Below are 12,474 nucleotides of genomic sequence, written 5' to 3' on the forward strand. Positions count from 1 at the left end.
TTAGAGATGTCAATGGGACGGGTATGGCTAAAGTCAAGATCTGTTTCATGAAGAAAATTTTGACCCATTATCCGTCCCACCCCGGTTAAATATTCTTCAGACCACCCCACCCCAAATACGAAATGAGGTCGGGTAGACCCGCGAGACCCGTTAGACCCGAATTTTTTTTAAATGAAAACTGTAATCTTCTTATCACATGACTGAATTATGAAACAAACAAGTCTCTAAATAAAACACAATAGAAAACTAATTCATGTCTTCGACCACACTTAATAATAACAAACAAAATATTTTCACGACGTAATGAATTACATTAAAAAAAAAAGTTACTAGCTCTCCAAAAAAAGTCTTGTCATCCTCAAAAATAACTCATCAGAACTTAAACAGATCAATGTAAAATCAGCAAGTAAGCAATATTTTAGACACATTCTTCATGATCATCTTCCTCTTCATCAAAAATGGTAGGACAAGTTGGTAAATTACTTGAAGAATTACCTACAAAATTAAATAGAGAAAATACATTGAAAAAATAAAATTGTAATTTAAAACCGTAAAAAATGTAATTTAAAAAGAGAAAGTATAGTAACAAAATTAAAATGAAAGTACAATAACAAAATAAAACTGTGATTTATTTATCTTCCGCCTCACCCCACAACCATCTTCACGAGCATATCAATTTATATCCACATATATGGGGAGGGTATTATAGGACCCATGACCCGCCCCATACCCAGATGGGTCTGAAAAATTAGACCCGAGATCCGTCCAATGACCCATTTAGTATTCCCAAACCCGTCCCAGACGGAGTGGGTCTATTGTGAGTTTGGGTAAAATTCGGACCCATTGACATCCCTATTTCCCATCTTTAAGGGAAAGAAATTGGAAGGCATTGGCCAATAAAATCAGCACAAAATTCTCAAATATCAACACAAATTACGAAAAAAGAAAAAAGTATATAGCCAGTAAATCACTAGCATATAAAAAATGATACTTATGGTGAATAAACAGAGAATTGAAAACAATTATCTTACAGCGGACTCAGCCAAAAACAGCTCAAAAGGTGAGCAAAAAAAAAAAAAAAGTAGCACAGAAAGTAAGTGTTTTTGGGATCAAGATTTTGCTAAGTCCAAAGAAGGTTCTTTACGTAAGGGAACCCCAACGAGGAAAAAACTGATCAAAAGAAGCACATAAGAACCAAATCAAGAAAAGGGAATTCTCAAAATTTACAGAGCAGATGAAGGAACAGAGAAAAGAGACTGACACCGCCAATCGTGGCAAACATGAAAGATTTTGGATGAAATCTATTTTGAACCAGGACTATTTGAAGAGGATAATACGGGAAAAGAAAAGACCACACGTTTATTTATATAGTATTATTATTATTATTATTATATATTAGTATAGTATTGCTGGCTATTTTTTTTTTTGGACACCAAAATTACTGCTCCAATTTCCAATCGAGAAATCTTACAGACTTTCCTGGATTTCACTACTCACGACTGATTTGAAAATATTACAGCTTTTTTTTTTCTGGGTTTTTTTTGTGTGGCAACCAAAAACAGTACCCAAATTCCAAAGGAGAAATCTTGATACCGTTCTCGGATTCTCGAGATTGCTAGTGAAAGCTATAACAAATATGAAGGATAGAATTCAGCAGTACATCGTTCGTACGTGGACTGTGTTAAAATAATCGTTGCCAGGTTCAGACCATTTACAATTACATGGGAAAAGTTGAAATTTATAAAGCATAACCGATGTGATCCTGAAATTTATTACTGATAGTTTCTTCACTAAATAATATGGCGAATAGGAAAATTTGTGCAAAGGCCCTCTCTCACGGCCTTTGTAATTTTTTTTTATTTAATATATTGATCAATGGTTTTTGACTTTAACAATGTGTTTAAACATTGAAAGTTGAAAATAAAAAATTCTGATTCACAGCATTTTTTCCTCTGTATCATGAGTCGTGGATGTTTCATAATTTGCAATCATATGAGAGAAATTTGTCATAAATGAAATGAAATTATNAAAAATAATTGAAAAAAAGTTTAATAAAGTTTAGTAAAGTCGGAAAATATGTTACTAAGTATAGAAATTGGAGGAATCTTATAAAATTGGGATGATAGAAATACATAATTGTGTCTACTATGAGATAGACAAGTTAACCATATCTATATTTATAATAATAAATAATATTTTTGACATAAAAATAATATTTTTTTATGTGTGATTTAAATAAAAAATATGTCACACAATATTGAGTCTAATTATTTAGTTTATTTATTAATTTTGGATTTTAAAATTGACAACTCAAAGTGCGACAGTGTTAGCCACTTAGCCTAATAATTGATGCTCCTTAATTGTTCCCAACGGCAGAGGATAAATAGGAAAAATACAATCGGTCAGCAAAAATTAAAAGAATAAACAAGGAAAAGTAATATGTGGTCACCAAAGTATTTTTCCTTAAAAAAATCGGTGGGTTTAGAAAATCATATTAAATGGTGTCTTAACATATTTGTAGTTAAGAAGAAGAAAAAATCATAGACAAAAACTTGTGTAAGACGTTCACGGGGTCGTATTTGTGAGATGAATCTCTTATTTAAGTCATCCATGAAAAAGTATTACTTTTTATGCTAAGAGTATTACTTTTTATTGTGAATATGGGTAGGGTTGACCCGTCTCACAGATTAAGATCCGTGAGACGGTCTCCCACCCAAAATCATATTTTGTATATAAAAATTCCCATTAAATTAGATATTTTTTCTTAAATATTGATAACTTGCCTACATTTGTACAATAATTTTAAGTATATTTGTGCATAAAATCTTGTGGGATTAAATTTTTCTTTTAACTAAAAATTTATTTTATATTATATATAAAATGTTGGGTGGTAGATTTTTCCTTGTTTGCGAAAGATGATTGGTCGATAATTTTATTATAAAATAAAAAAATATGGATGTATTTTACATTTTTTTCAAGTGAGATGATCGGTCTGATACTCTGATCTATGAAATAGGTGTGAATAAAATGTGTCAATGATCTTGATCAAATTTAAATTAACAAAATATATCTTTATCTTATATCTAAATAAACATATTTTCAAAGTTTTAACATCATGTGATTTCACTGCAACTTTTTGAAATTTGACCAGGGTCACTGAACTTATCAGCTATTGATATGAAAATTTAAGATAAACGATCAATACATAATATTTGAATCATATTAAATATAAAATAATATCTTCATATAATTTTTAGAATCTCCAAAATATATCTCTGTAATTTTAATGATAATAAATATAAAATAATATCTTGTTACAATTTTTAGAATCTCCAAAATACATCACTTTAATTTTTTAGTCATCCTGTTTATTTTCTTTTTTCGCATAAAATATTTCGAATCCAAGTTAACTTGTTCTAAATTAAATATTTTGGAAAATAAATTATTACCCATAGAACATTATAAGTTTTGGAATGTATAAAAATAAATTTTTTTTTCTCATGTTATAAAGAGCAATATTTAGATTTCTGGATTTAATTTGAATATGACCAATGAAATTATTAATTGCCATGGGTTCATGGATAGCAATTTTCTCCGTGTTTTCGTAGCCCACTGAGGAAATCCGACGGGTTCAAAGATATATTTTCGAGTATGTATTCGGATTCGGAGATTTTTCAAAATTTTGAAACAAATCGGAGCAGATATGGGGATGTTGTCCCATACACAAATCCTCCCAATGATGATAATAATAATAATTTTTTTTCTAATAATTACAAATCAGAAAAATAAACTCATATCCGCCAAATCTCATTCACGATACGATTTATTGCTCCCATGATAATGAGAAGGTCTTTCGTGAGACGGTCTCACGAATCTTTGTCTATGAGATGGGTCAACCATACCAATATTCACAATAAAAAGTAATACTCATAGCATAAAAAGTAATAATTTTTCATGGATGACCAAATAAGAGATCTGTATCACAAAATACGACCCGAGAGACCGTCTCATATAAGTTTTTGCCCACGATAATAATGTTGTTTCATTTTTTTGTTTATTAAATTATGAATTATTAATGTTTAGTATTGTTTAAATAATATTGATATTTATGTATGCAATTAATTTTTTATATCAATATTATTAAAATTTGAAGAATTTTGACCAAATGAATCTGTATTTAAAGTGATAATGAGGAGGATTGAGATTCTTCAATTAGAATAACCCGAAATGAGGGCTTATTCCTAGCAAGAATGTGGACGGAGAATCTCTGATTAAAAAAAGTAAAGATCGAGATAGAGATGATGATGAGTTTTAGATTCAAGGACATAGATGAAGAATGTATCATCGCCCACGCTGCATTCTCATCCTCACATTAGTATTTAAGTTGGTGAAATAGATGAGTGTTTGTTCGGTAGTTATAAGTTCGATTTTTCTTAACAATATTTTATTATATTAGTTTATCGTAAACTCAAGTGTTTAACGAAGTATGTCGAAAAATAGTGGAGGTTGATCTCAAAAAAAAAATGTTATTAATAAAGTGTACACCATACGCGTCATCATAATCCAAAGACCTATTATTTTATTTTTTCTTTGCGGACACCAACTTCAAGTCAATAATAATTACTTACTAATAAAGAAAGGACTTAGTGCTCGCGATGGACTAACCATTGATTGTATTGTGATTTTCAAGAAATAATCGCAATGATGTGATCCAACAAACTAGGCCAACTGAAGTTGTCGTCTATTTATTTTGTACAAATATGTGACGTTTGGAAGTTAATGAATTGGCTCAAGAATTCCAAAAGAGATTCGTTCATCTTCACATCGAAGCCGCCAAGATTGTACGAGCTTATCCAAAAACATTTCAACTCAACGAAATCGGAATTTTTTTCCATTCACATCCCTTCCCCTTAACAAATTATGATCAATAAACATCCCAAATATGAATTTTTAAAAAAAGTTTCATAAGATGAATTCATGGTTCTTGTACATAACAACACATCTAAGATGGAAATTCAAAGGACATTTAGACGTGAAGAGATTAAATAAAACTTTAATAACATTGACAAACCGAGTTGAGTTTAAACTACCTTTAGGAGATTTCGTGATATCGTTTCAAGAGTGCATCTAATGATTCACAGTTGTTTTTATATGTGAAGTCCATGATTTTTTCTATGAATTATATAATTTTACTCAAAAGACAATCTTGATCTTCGCCATTACTTGTTTGATGATAAGATGGTATGTGGGACCCTTAACTCCTAATCGTTATTACAATACAATTTGATTAGGATTAATTAATTACAGCGGAAAACGAGTTTAAATTTTCTTTATAATGAACCCGAAACATATAATTTGAATACTAAACATATTATTTCATATCACATCATAGAATATGCTCACACATAATCAAACCAACTACATACAAACAACTCATATCCTCGTGACATGCCCCGATATATAGATACATATACATATACTGGGATAGACCACTAAACCTCAACTCAGATATGACTCCCTCCAGAAGTACCCTCTCCGGTCTCCTGATATCCTGGAGTACCTGTCATTGTCAACATACAAAGACAACAACAGACCCCTCTGGGGTGAGCAAAGCTCCGTATGAAATAACCACAATATATACCACAAGTATCTAAACAATGATATATGATATGCAATGCATGTATGTTGTGAAGGTATCAGGTCAAATGCTCATCCACTGAGCACATGTCAGAATCAATCGAATCGCTATCAAATTAATGCTCGAGCTGGCACACCACCTCAATCAGGGATACTCGTATGATAACGTCGACAAAGCGCTATCAAATCTCAAATCTCAATCAATCATTGGGGCCACTAATGTCTATGCTTTAAAAGCCACATAATGCCAAACATAACATCGTGTTCACAAATCCCAGAATCAAATCCAATCATATCAGGATATCCAAGGATCATAGCTCAACGTGCATGTCATGTATGTCACATCAACTCAACAAATAAGGCATATAAACATGTATTCTCAATCCAATCAATCAAACATATATCATATAATACAGATACTTGTCGTATGTTACCGGTCGCAACATACCTCAATTCTTCGTTCCAGTTGATGTAGCTTGAATATTGCAGTATAAAATTCTATGTACATCAATAACACATTCATTTCAATTAATAACATCATTCAAAATTAACAATACGATTAAAATTTCTTAATTATAATAAATTAGGAATAATTCAAAATAAAATCACTATAATAATCTCTTCTTCATTAAAATCATACACTATTCAACAATCTTCAATTTCTGTATGATTTAACAATTTATCGGATTTATTCCAAAAATCGACGAATTTCAAACATCACCAAAAATATAAAATTTATACATCCAATTGAAGATCTCGTGTCAACGATCCCAAAACTGAAATCGGTTTGTCGATTGGATAAACTGATAAGTCATAAGATCGAAAAAAAAATCAAAATCTCGTTCTCCCTTTTCCTTTCCACCTTTGTGCAGAAATTTACTATGAATGAAATGAATTCATTCACGTAAGTTTTCAAACTTATCTTTTTTTAATATTATATTATATTAATATTAATATTAATATTAATATAATATAATATATAATATTTAACATTTTAACATCGATATATCTTTTTGGATCAGTCAAACGATCAAATTTTTCAAAACTCAAAACATAAAAATTTTAGCACTATGTATTAGCTTTCCACTGAAATTGGTCTAATGTAATTTGGACTAATACTCAGTTAATTATGTTAAAACCTTAACATGTGTCATTTTTTTATTGCGGTTCAGCATACTTTTCAAACACAAATCAATTTCTGATACAATATTTCATTATCACAACTTATTTTCTCACTTCTATTGTCTTGATATACATCATATATGTAAACATATGATAATTTCATGAATTATCGATAATCAAAGTGTGATTTACGATAATACGATACACGATCCTTACATGGTACGAAATGAGATTAGAGTAATGAACGTGTTTTCGTATCTCTAATTAACATGTTTTCGTATTGTGTTGTACCAGCTAGCTTTCATTTAGTGGATACAAACTTTAAATGGGAGGGTATATGTTTATGCTATCTATATTATAAAGCAAGATGATATTAGACGCATTCAATGTGATTTTTGAGTTAGTGAAGTATGTGAGAAGTTCGATTCTCCATAAAAACATCTACTCGGACGAGCTTGTCGCAAAGACTGATAGTTTATCAGTTACCTGTTTTGTGTGATGTAGGACCGAGCGCTTGCCGCTTTACCAAAAACTATAGCTGATGTTAATGGTGCAACTCAAATCTTTTTAATCGTACAGCAGCTCAAGCATCACGGTTCGACCGCTCTATCAACCAGCGACAATTATTGCACCCAAGAATCTCCCTCCCAGTAATTGCACTCCTTGCAATCAATGGAAATCGAACTCGTGATCTTGGCTCTGATACCAATTGTAGGACCGAGCGTTTGCCGCTTTACCAAAAACTATAGCTGATGATAATGGTGCAACTCAAATCTTTTAAACCGCACAGCAGCTCAAGCACCACGGTTCGACCGTTCTACCAAACAGGGACAATTATTACACCCAACATGTGGTTTGTCCAAAAGTTTAGTCAGCGTGCACCAAAAAGTACCGATGATGAGTTCACATGTCATATAAAAAAAATTGAATATTATTCAAATTTTTATATTTAAAAACAGAGTTTTAACGTCATGTAATCCGTCAAAATACTCAAAAAAATAACATGTAATGAATCTTACGTACAGGATATTCGAATTGACATATAAGAATCGAAATTTGTTGATGAACTTGTTTCCAATTTGAGCTCGAATTATTTTTAAAATGTTTGGATTTAACTTAAATTTTTAAAAATTGGTGAAATGTCAATGTTTATCAACATCATGTAATCGCTCTAATTCAATACTTTTCTGCTAGATAAGTTACAAGTCATCGACAAAGTTTTTATTATTTTGAGTTTGAATAGAATGTTTTAAAATAATTTTTAACATATTTATGAAAATGAAATATTTAAAGATATTCAATTTTTAAAAGGGACCCCTAGCTAAGCTTAAACGAAAAAATAAGTACAACATTTTTACGGGAAAAAAAAAGAGCACAATTTTGAGATTTAACGTTTTTATGATTGTGATCCATGACATCTTTTTCATGGCCACCATCGAAAGCTACTAGAAGGTAGGAAAATTTTACGCTGTCTTTTTCATCCTACGACTTATTATATTTTTGTTTATAAAAAAAAAATTATATGTGGCTGATGACTTGTAGTCATCTGGTCCAGATTTAAGACGATGTCTCGTGTTCGAAAACCTCTCTCCGGTTATTTAAGATATCAGCACGACTGTCAACTGCAAGTAGAAAGGAAAATGAGACACAAAAACAACAAAATCCTCCATTGGACTTCGAAGAAATCATCGCATCAATAGCATTAAGTCTACTTAAGAACAATGTATAGATAAAAGCTTTGTTTATTTCCCTATACATCTAAGGAAACCTCCTCATACCAGTTACCAGACCAGACTCTTATATACATTTGAAGGTCGGCCTCCATGTGTCACGCCATACGGCCATTCATCTAATCAACGTCATATCAAGAATTCATAGTACGTTACGAACAAAGCATCTGGGGAATCTTTGGGGAGATTTCGAATGTAGAGGTAGAAGCGTCTCAAGTCTTCCATAGAAACTGATTCAGGATCGATGACATCATCCTCGCAGGTTAGAACCCATAAGTCTCGTGACTCGACTCTTCTTAGACTGCCACGGCAAAACGGACAGGATTCGGATCTTGTGTTCCTAACCATATTCAAAATTATACAAGAATATTGAGACAAATCAACAGACTTCATCACAAAAAATGGGAACATAATTTTTGTGACGAGAGTTACCAGTCACGATAACAGTTGATGCACATAGTGTGGCAGCAATTAGGCAAGACGATTTTGGTGCAAGGCTCTAAGCATATCCCACACTCATCATCTCTCTCTGAGTCGAAGTCGAGGAATCCACCATCTCCTATCGTTCTTTTCTTTCCAGTGTTTTTTAGAGCCAATATGTTCTCATTGTCAATACCAGCTGGCTCAACCAAGTCGTGATGGAGCCGCTGAAGGGATGGCAACATAATAGCTGAAAGTTGCAAATTTTCAGCAGCAATAAAATAATCTTAACTTATATGGAGAAGTTCTTGCGTTTGGAAGTGAAAAAACAAAAATATCAACATACCATAAAAGTCTTTGATGGATGCTTTCCTTCCGTGTGTTGATATTGGTCTCCCATCTGTATACACCTGCAAAAAACAAGAAGAATGTGGAATATTAGCTTACCGTTACAATTCAGTGTTTTATTTATGGTTAAAATAAAACAGCCGACCCAAAAGATGCACCTTGTAAACAAGAACGTGAAAAAAGTTCAAGTATGTGGTTAAAAAACAAGTACAAGAACAGTCCATCCATTGGAAAAAATGGAGGAGGAGGGGTGCCAGGTCATTGTAAACCAATTTCATCTGAAGTTGTGCACCTCCCTTAGCTTTCGGGATCGATGCAGCCCTAGAACATAAGAAAAAAGTCGTGTAAATTCATCAACTCCAGAAACGGAATCGATCATTATACCTGATGTCAACCTACAGAAAAAAAAAAAGAAAGTAAAGTCGACAAGAAAGCATAAATCAATGTCTCTACATCACACCAACAATAATGTTAATAGGGCCAAACGACAATTCAAGTGAGCTAAGTTTGCTTCAGATGCCCCATCCCATCAATCCACAATTCTAGTCACTCTTCAGAATCAAACTGCCTTTCTTTCCCAGACTCTTTTTAAAGTTCATTCTACTATCAAATTCAAGATAATGAAGATGCCAATACTTGATGTACTAGGATAAGGTTGTTTGATTGATCATTAATATCCACATAACCTATGTTCGGTCTGCATTTTCTTTTCCAACTCGATTGGAATCCCTTGGCCCGGTCATAACTTGAATTTTAAGATAATTACTAACCACATCCATGTGGTTTGATGAATCATCCATGATATCTTTCTTGTGTCAAATTATTGGAACAACCCCAAAATTGGCCATATTGCCCATCAAAACACGAAAAGGAAATGAAACAGTGAACAGAGGACACCAATTATTAGTTATCACTTCTTATTTTTATCCCTTTACATCAACATTTTCCGTGACTCGAACAAACTATCACCCTACTGTTCCATTGGGCTAACCAAGAGACACCTTAATGTATTAGTACAAGGCCGTGGGATTAACTATATTATTAGGCAAGAACCTGAGGGGCCAAGAAGATCGCTCTTGACTAAACCATCATCAAGTCGAAACCCACAAGCAACTTGTGGTACCACAACTAAAAGATATGCTCTAACTGCTACGATATGTGTAACGGTAGATTCTTATGAGTCGTGCGAGCTCCATTGCTAAGGGGTGTCAATAGGCAGGGTGGGTCTACTTCTGGCTGATATACTTATGTACCAACCAACAACAAACAGAGACCGCAAAATAACATGTAAAAAGCACAGGAATCTCTTTACAAACCATCCCATCAAGTATCAACCAGAGGAATTTATACAACCTAATAAGCAGAAATCATTAATTGTACCCAGAAATATAAAAAAATCAATAAATTACCATAAAGAGATGCACCAAACACAAAATCGCATTAGAATTTGCAGGCCTGTAATTTTCTCCTCGAGTTTAATCCATCAACTAATTTAGAATACAATTATTTTAACCGCAAACCATCATAAAACGAAAACACGGGTGCACATAAACTTAAAGCGTATACACAAAAAACCCAGATGAAAAAGATGCTTACAGAGCATTTGCATGCTGAATATCAGCTTCCAAAACCTTCAAAGAGTCTTTATATGTACCAGTCCTCAGCTGCTGATAATACATAATCTCCATCCCTCTTCTCCCTCTCAAACCTCTATTTCTTCTTCTGTCCTGGTTTTCGCTTAGCTTATAGAAGAAAAACGCTTTCTTTTTACCGGAAGAACCTAAAAGACAGAAAAGGAGCTATTTTTAGACTAGTAAAGATGAACCCTCCAAGGTGCCAAAAGCACAAGGCCTGATCTTCTGTGAGAGAACCGAGTTTCATTACAAGACAACAAATTGCTTAGGGAAGAAAGTCCCTCTCTTTGGTTATTCTTCTTGTGCTTTTATTTCAAGGATTATTTAATTAATCTGCTCACTTTTTCAATGATACAAACCGGTGGGTTTTCAGCCTCATAGTCTAGGTTCTTGTTGGTTCAGAACACAAAAAGTTAATGATGACAGAGGAATTCATGTTTTTTTTTACAACAATCATTAAAGTTAGGTTTGGTATCCCGAAAAGAAATGGACAAGAAAGAGAGAGTTGGGTTTTGTTCATTAACAAGCTTTTACCATTTCTTGCCTTTTCTACTTGCTTTTCAACCTAAACATGAGTAAAGAAATATATTCGTGTGTGTGTATAATATATAAATATATGTACATGGGGTTAAACTTATTTTATACTATTGTATAATAAAAATTGCTAAAATTATGTGTTCCAATAGCAAGTTAAATATAAATGGATATTTTTTAATTATATATATATATATAGTTTATTTAAAAATATTCACTCCAACTTGATTAAATCTATGAATGTAAAATGGGATAAAAATGATGACAATTGTTTGATGATATTTTAAGAAAATGTAAATGGATTGTTGAGAAACAAGAAACAAAAATAATGTCAATGGATTCTTTATCTTGACTAGTAATCTTTTTCAAAATGAGATTCTACTCATAAGATTAACAAAATCATTATGCTCCTTATTTAATGTTTACATTATTAGTTTTAGTATTATAATACTAACAGCTGGTGTCGACTGCCTTATTTGAACAAGAACTTATTTTATTTAAAGTAACATATAAAAAAGTATATAAATTGATTGTCAGGATAACTGGGCATTTGATCAATTAATAATTGAAGGTGCTTTTTTTATTGATCATGTAGATCATATATATTTATCTAATAATAATCATGTATATGCATTGTGAGTGTTGAAAAATTATTTAAAAATGTGTTAAATATTTGTGTTGAAAATGTGAATGTTGAATGTTGAAAATTAGGTAAAATTAGGTGTTGAATATTGAAAATTAGTGTGTGATGATGTAGGTAATGATGTATTTTATTTTTGGATTATTTGTAAAAATTTTCTATAAATAGATCTCTCATTTGTGAAGAAAATCACAATTGAGTTGAGAGAAAAATATTATAAAGTGTGTAGTGTGATAATTTTGAGAGTTTGAGATTTTTACTTTTTTACCGTAAATTTTTACTTTTTCACAACACGTTATCAGCACGAAGCTCTAAAAGTCCTCCATATTTTTCCAAGCTCCGAACAGAAGAAAAAGGTAACAAAAGTAATAATATTTATTTTACTGTTATTTATTTATTGTTTATATAT

At 31.9% G+C, this 12,474-nt stretch overlaps 1 protein-coding gene across 1 annotated transcript; it reads right to left on the reverse strand.

The window, feature by feature from the left end:
- Positions 1-8,611: 8,611 nt before the first annotated feature.
- On the reverse strand, positions 8,612-11,389 carry LOC140990395 (E3 ubiquitin-protein ligase AIRP2-like). Its single transcript, XM_073460074.1, has 5 exons — positions 10,854-11,389; positions 9,416-9,578; positions 9,256-9,319; positions 8,922-9,159; positions 8,612-8,829 (listed from the first exon to the last, which is right to left on the reverse strand). Exons 1-5 carry the CDS (start codon positions 10,943-10,945, stop codon positions 8,619-8,621), a joined length of 768 nt encoding a protein of 255 aa, XP_073316175.1. The 5' UTR covers positions 10,946-11,389; the 3' UTR covers positions 8,612-8,618.
- Positions 11,390-12,474: the final 1,085 nt, after the last annotated feature.

Source organism: Primulina huaijiensis, chromosome 12 (genome assembly GCF_012295235.1).
Source record: "Primulina huaijiensis isolate GDHJ02 chromosome 12, ASM1229523v2, whole genome shotgun sequence".
NCBI classification, from domain to species: Eukaryota; Viridiplantae; Streptophyta; class Magnoliopsida; order Lamiales; family Gesneriaceae; genus Primulina; species Primulina huaijiensis.

Bases quoted from the DNA above. Each gene is read 5' to 3' on its own strand.
- LOC140990395 (XM_073460074.1), bottom strand. From the start codon at position 10,945: ATGGAGATTATGTATTATCAGCAGCTGAGGACTGGTACATATAAAGAC. The intron at 9,579-10,853 runs GTAAGCATCTTT...CTTATGTTCTAG, and splicing joins ATTCAGCATGCAAATGCTCT to GGCTGCATCGATCCCGAAAG. The intron at 9,160-9,255 runs GTATGTTGATAT...TGCAACTTTCAG, and splicing joins ATCCATCAAAGACTTTTATG to CTATTATGTTGCCATCCCTT.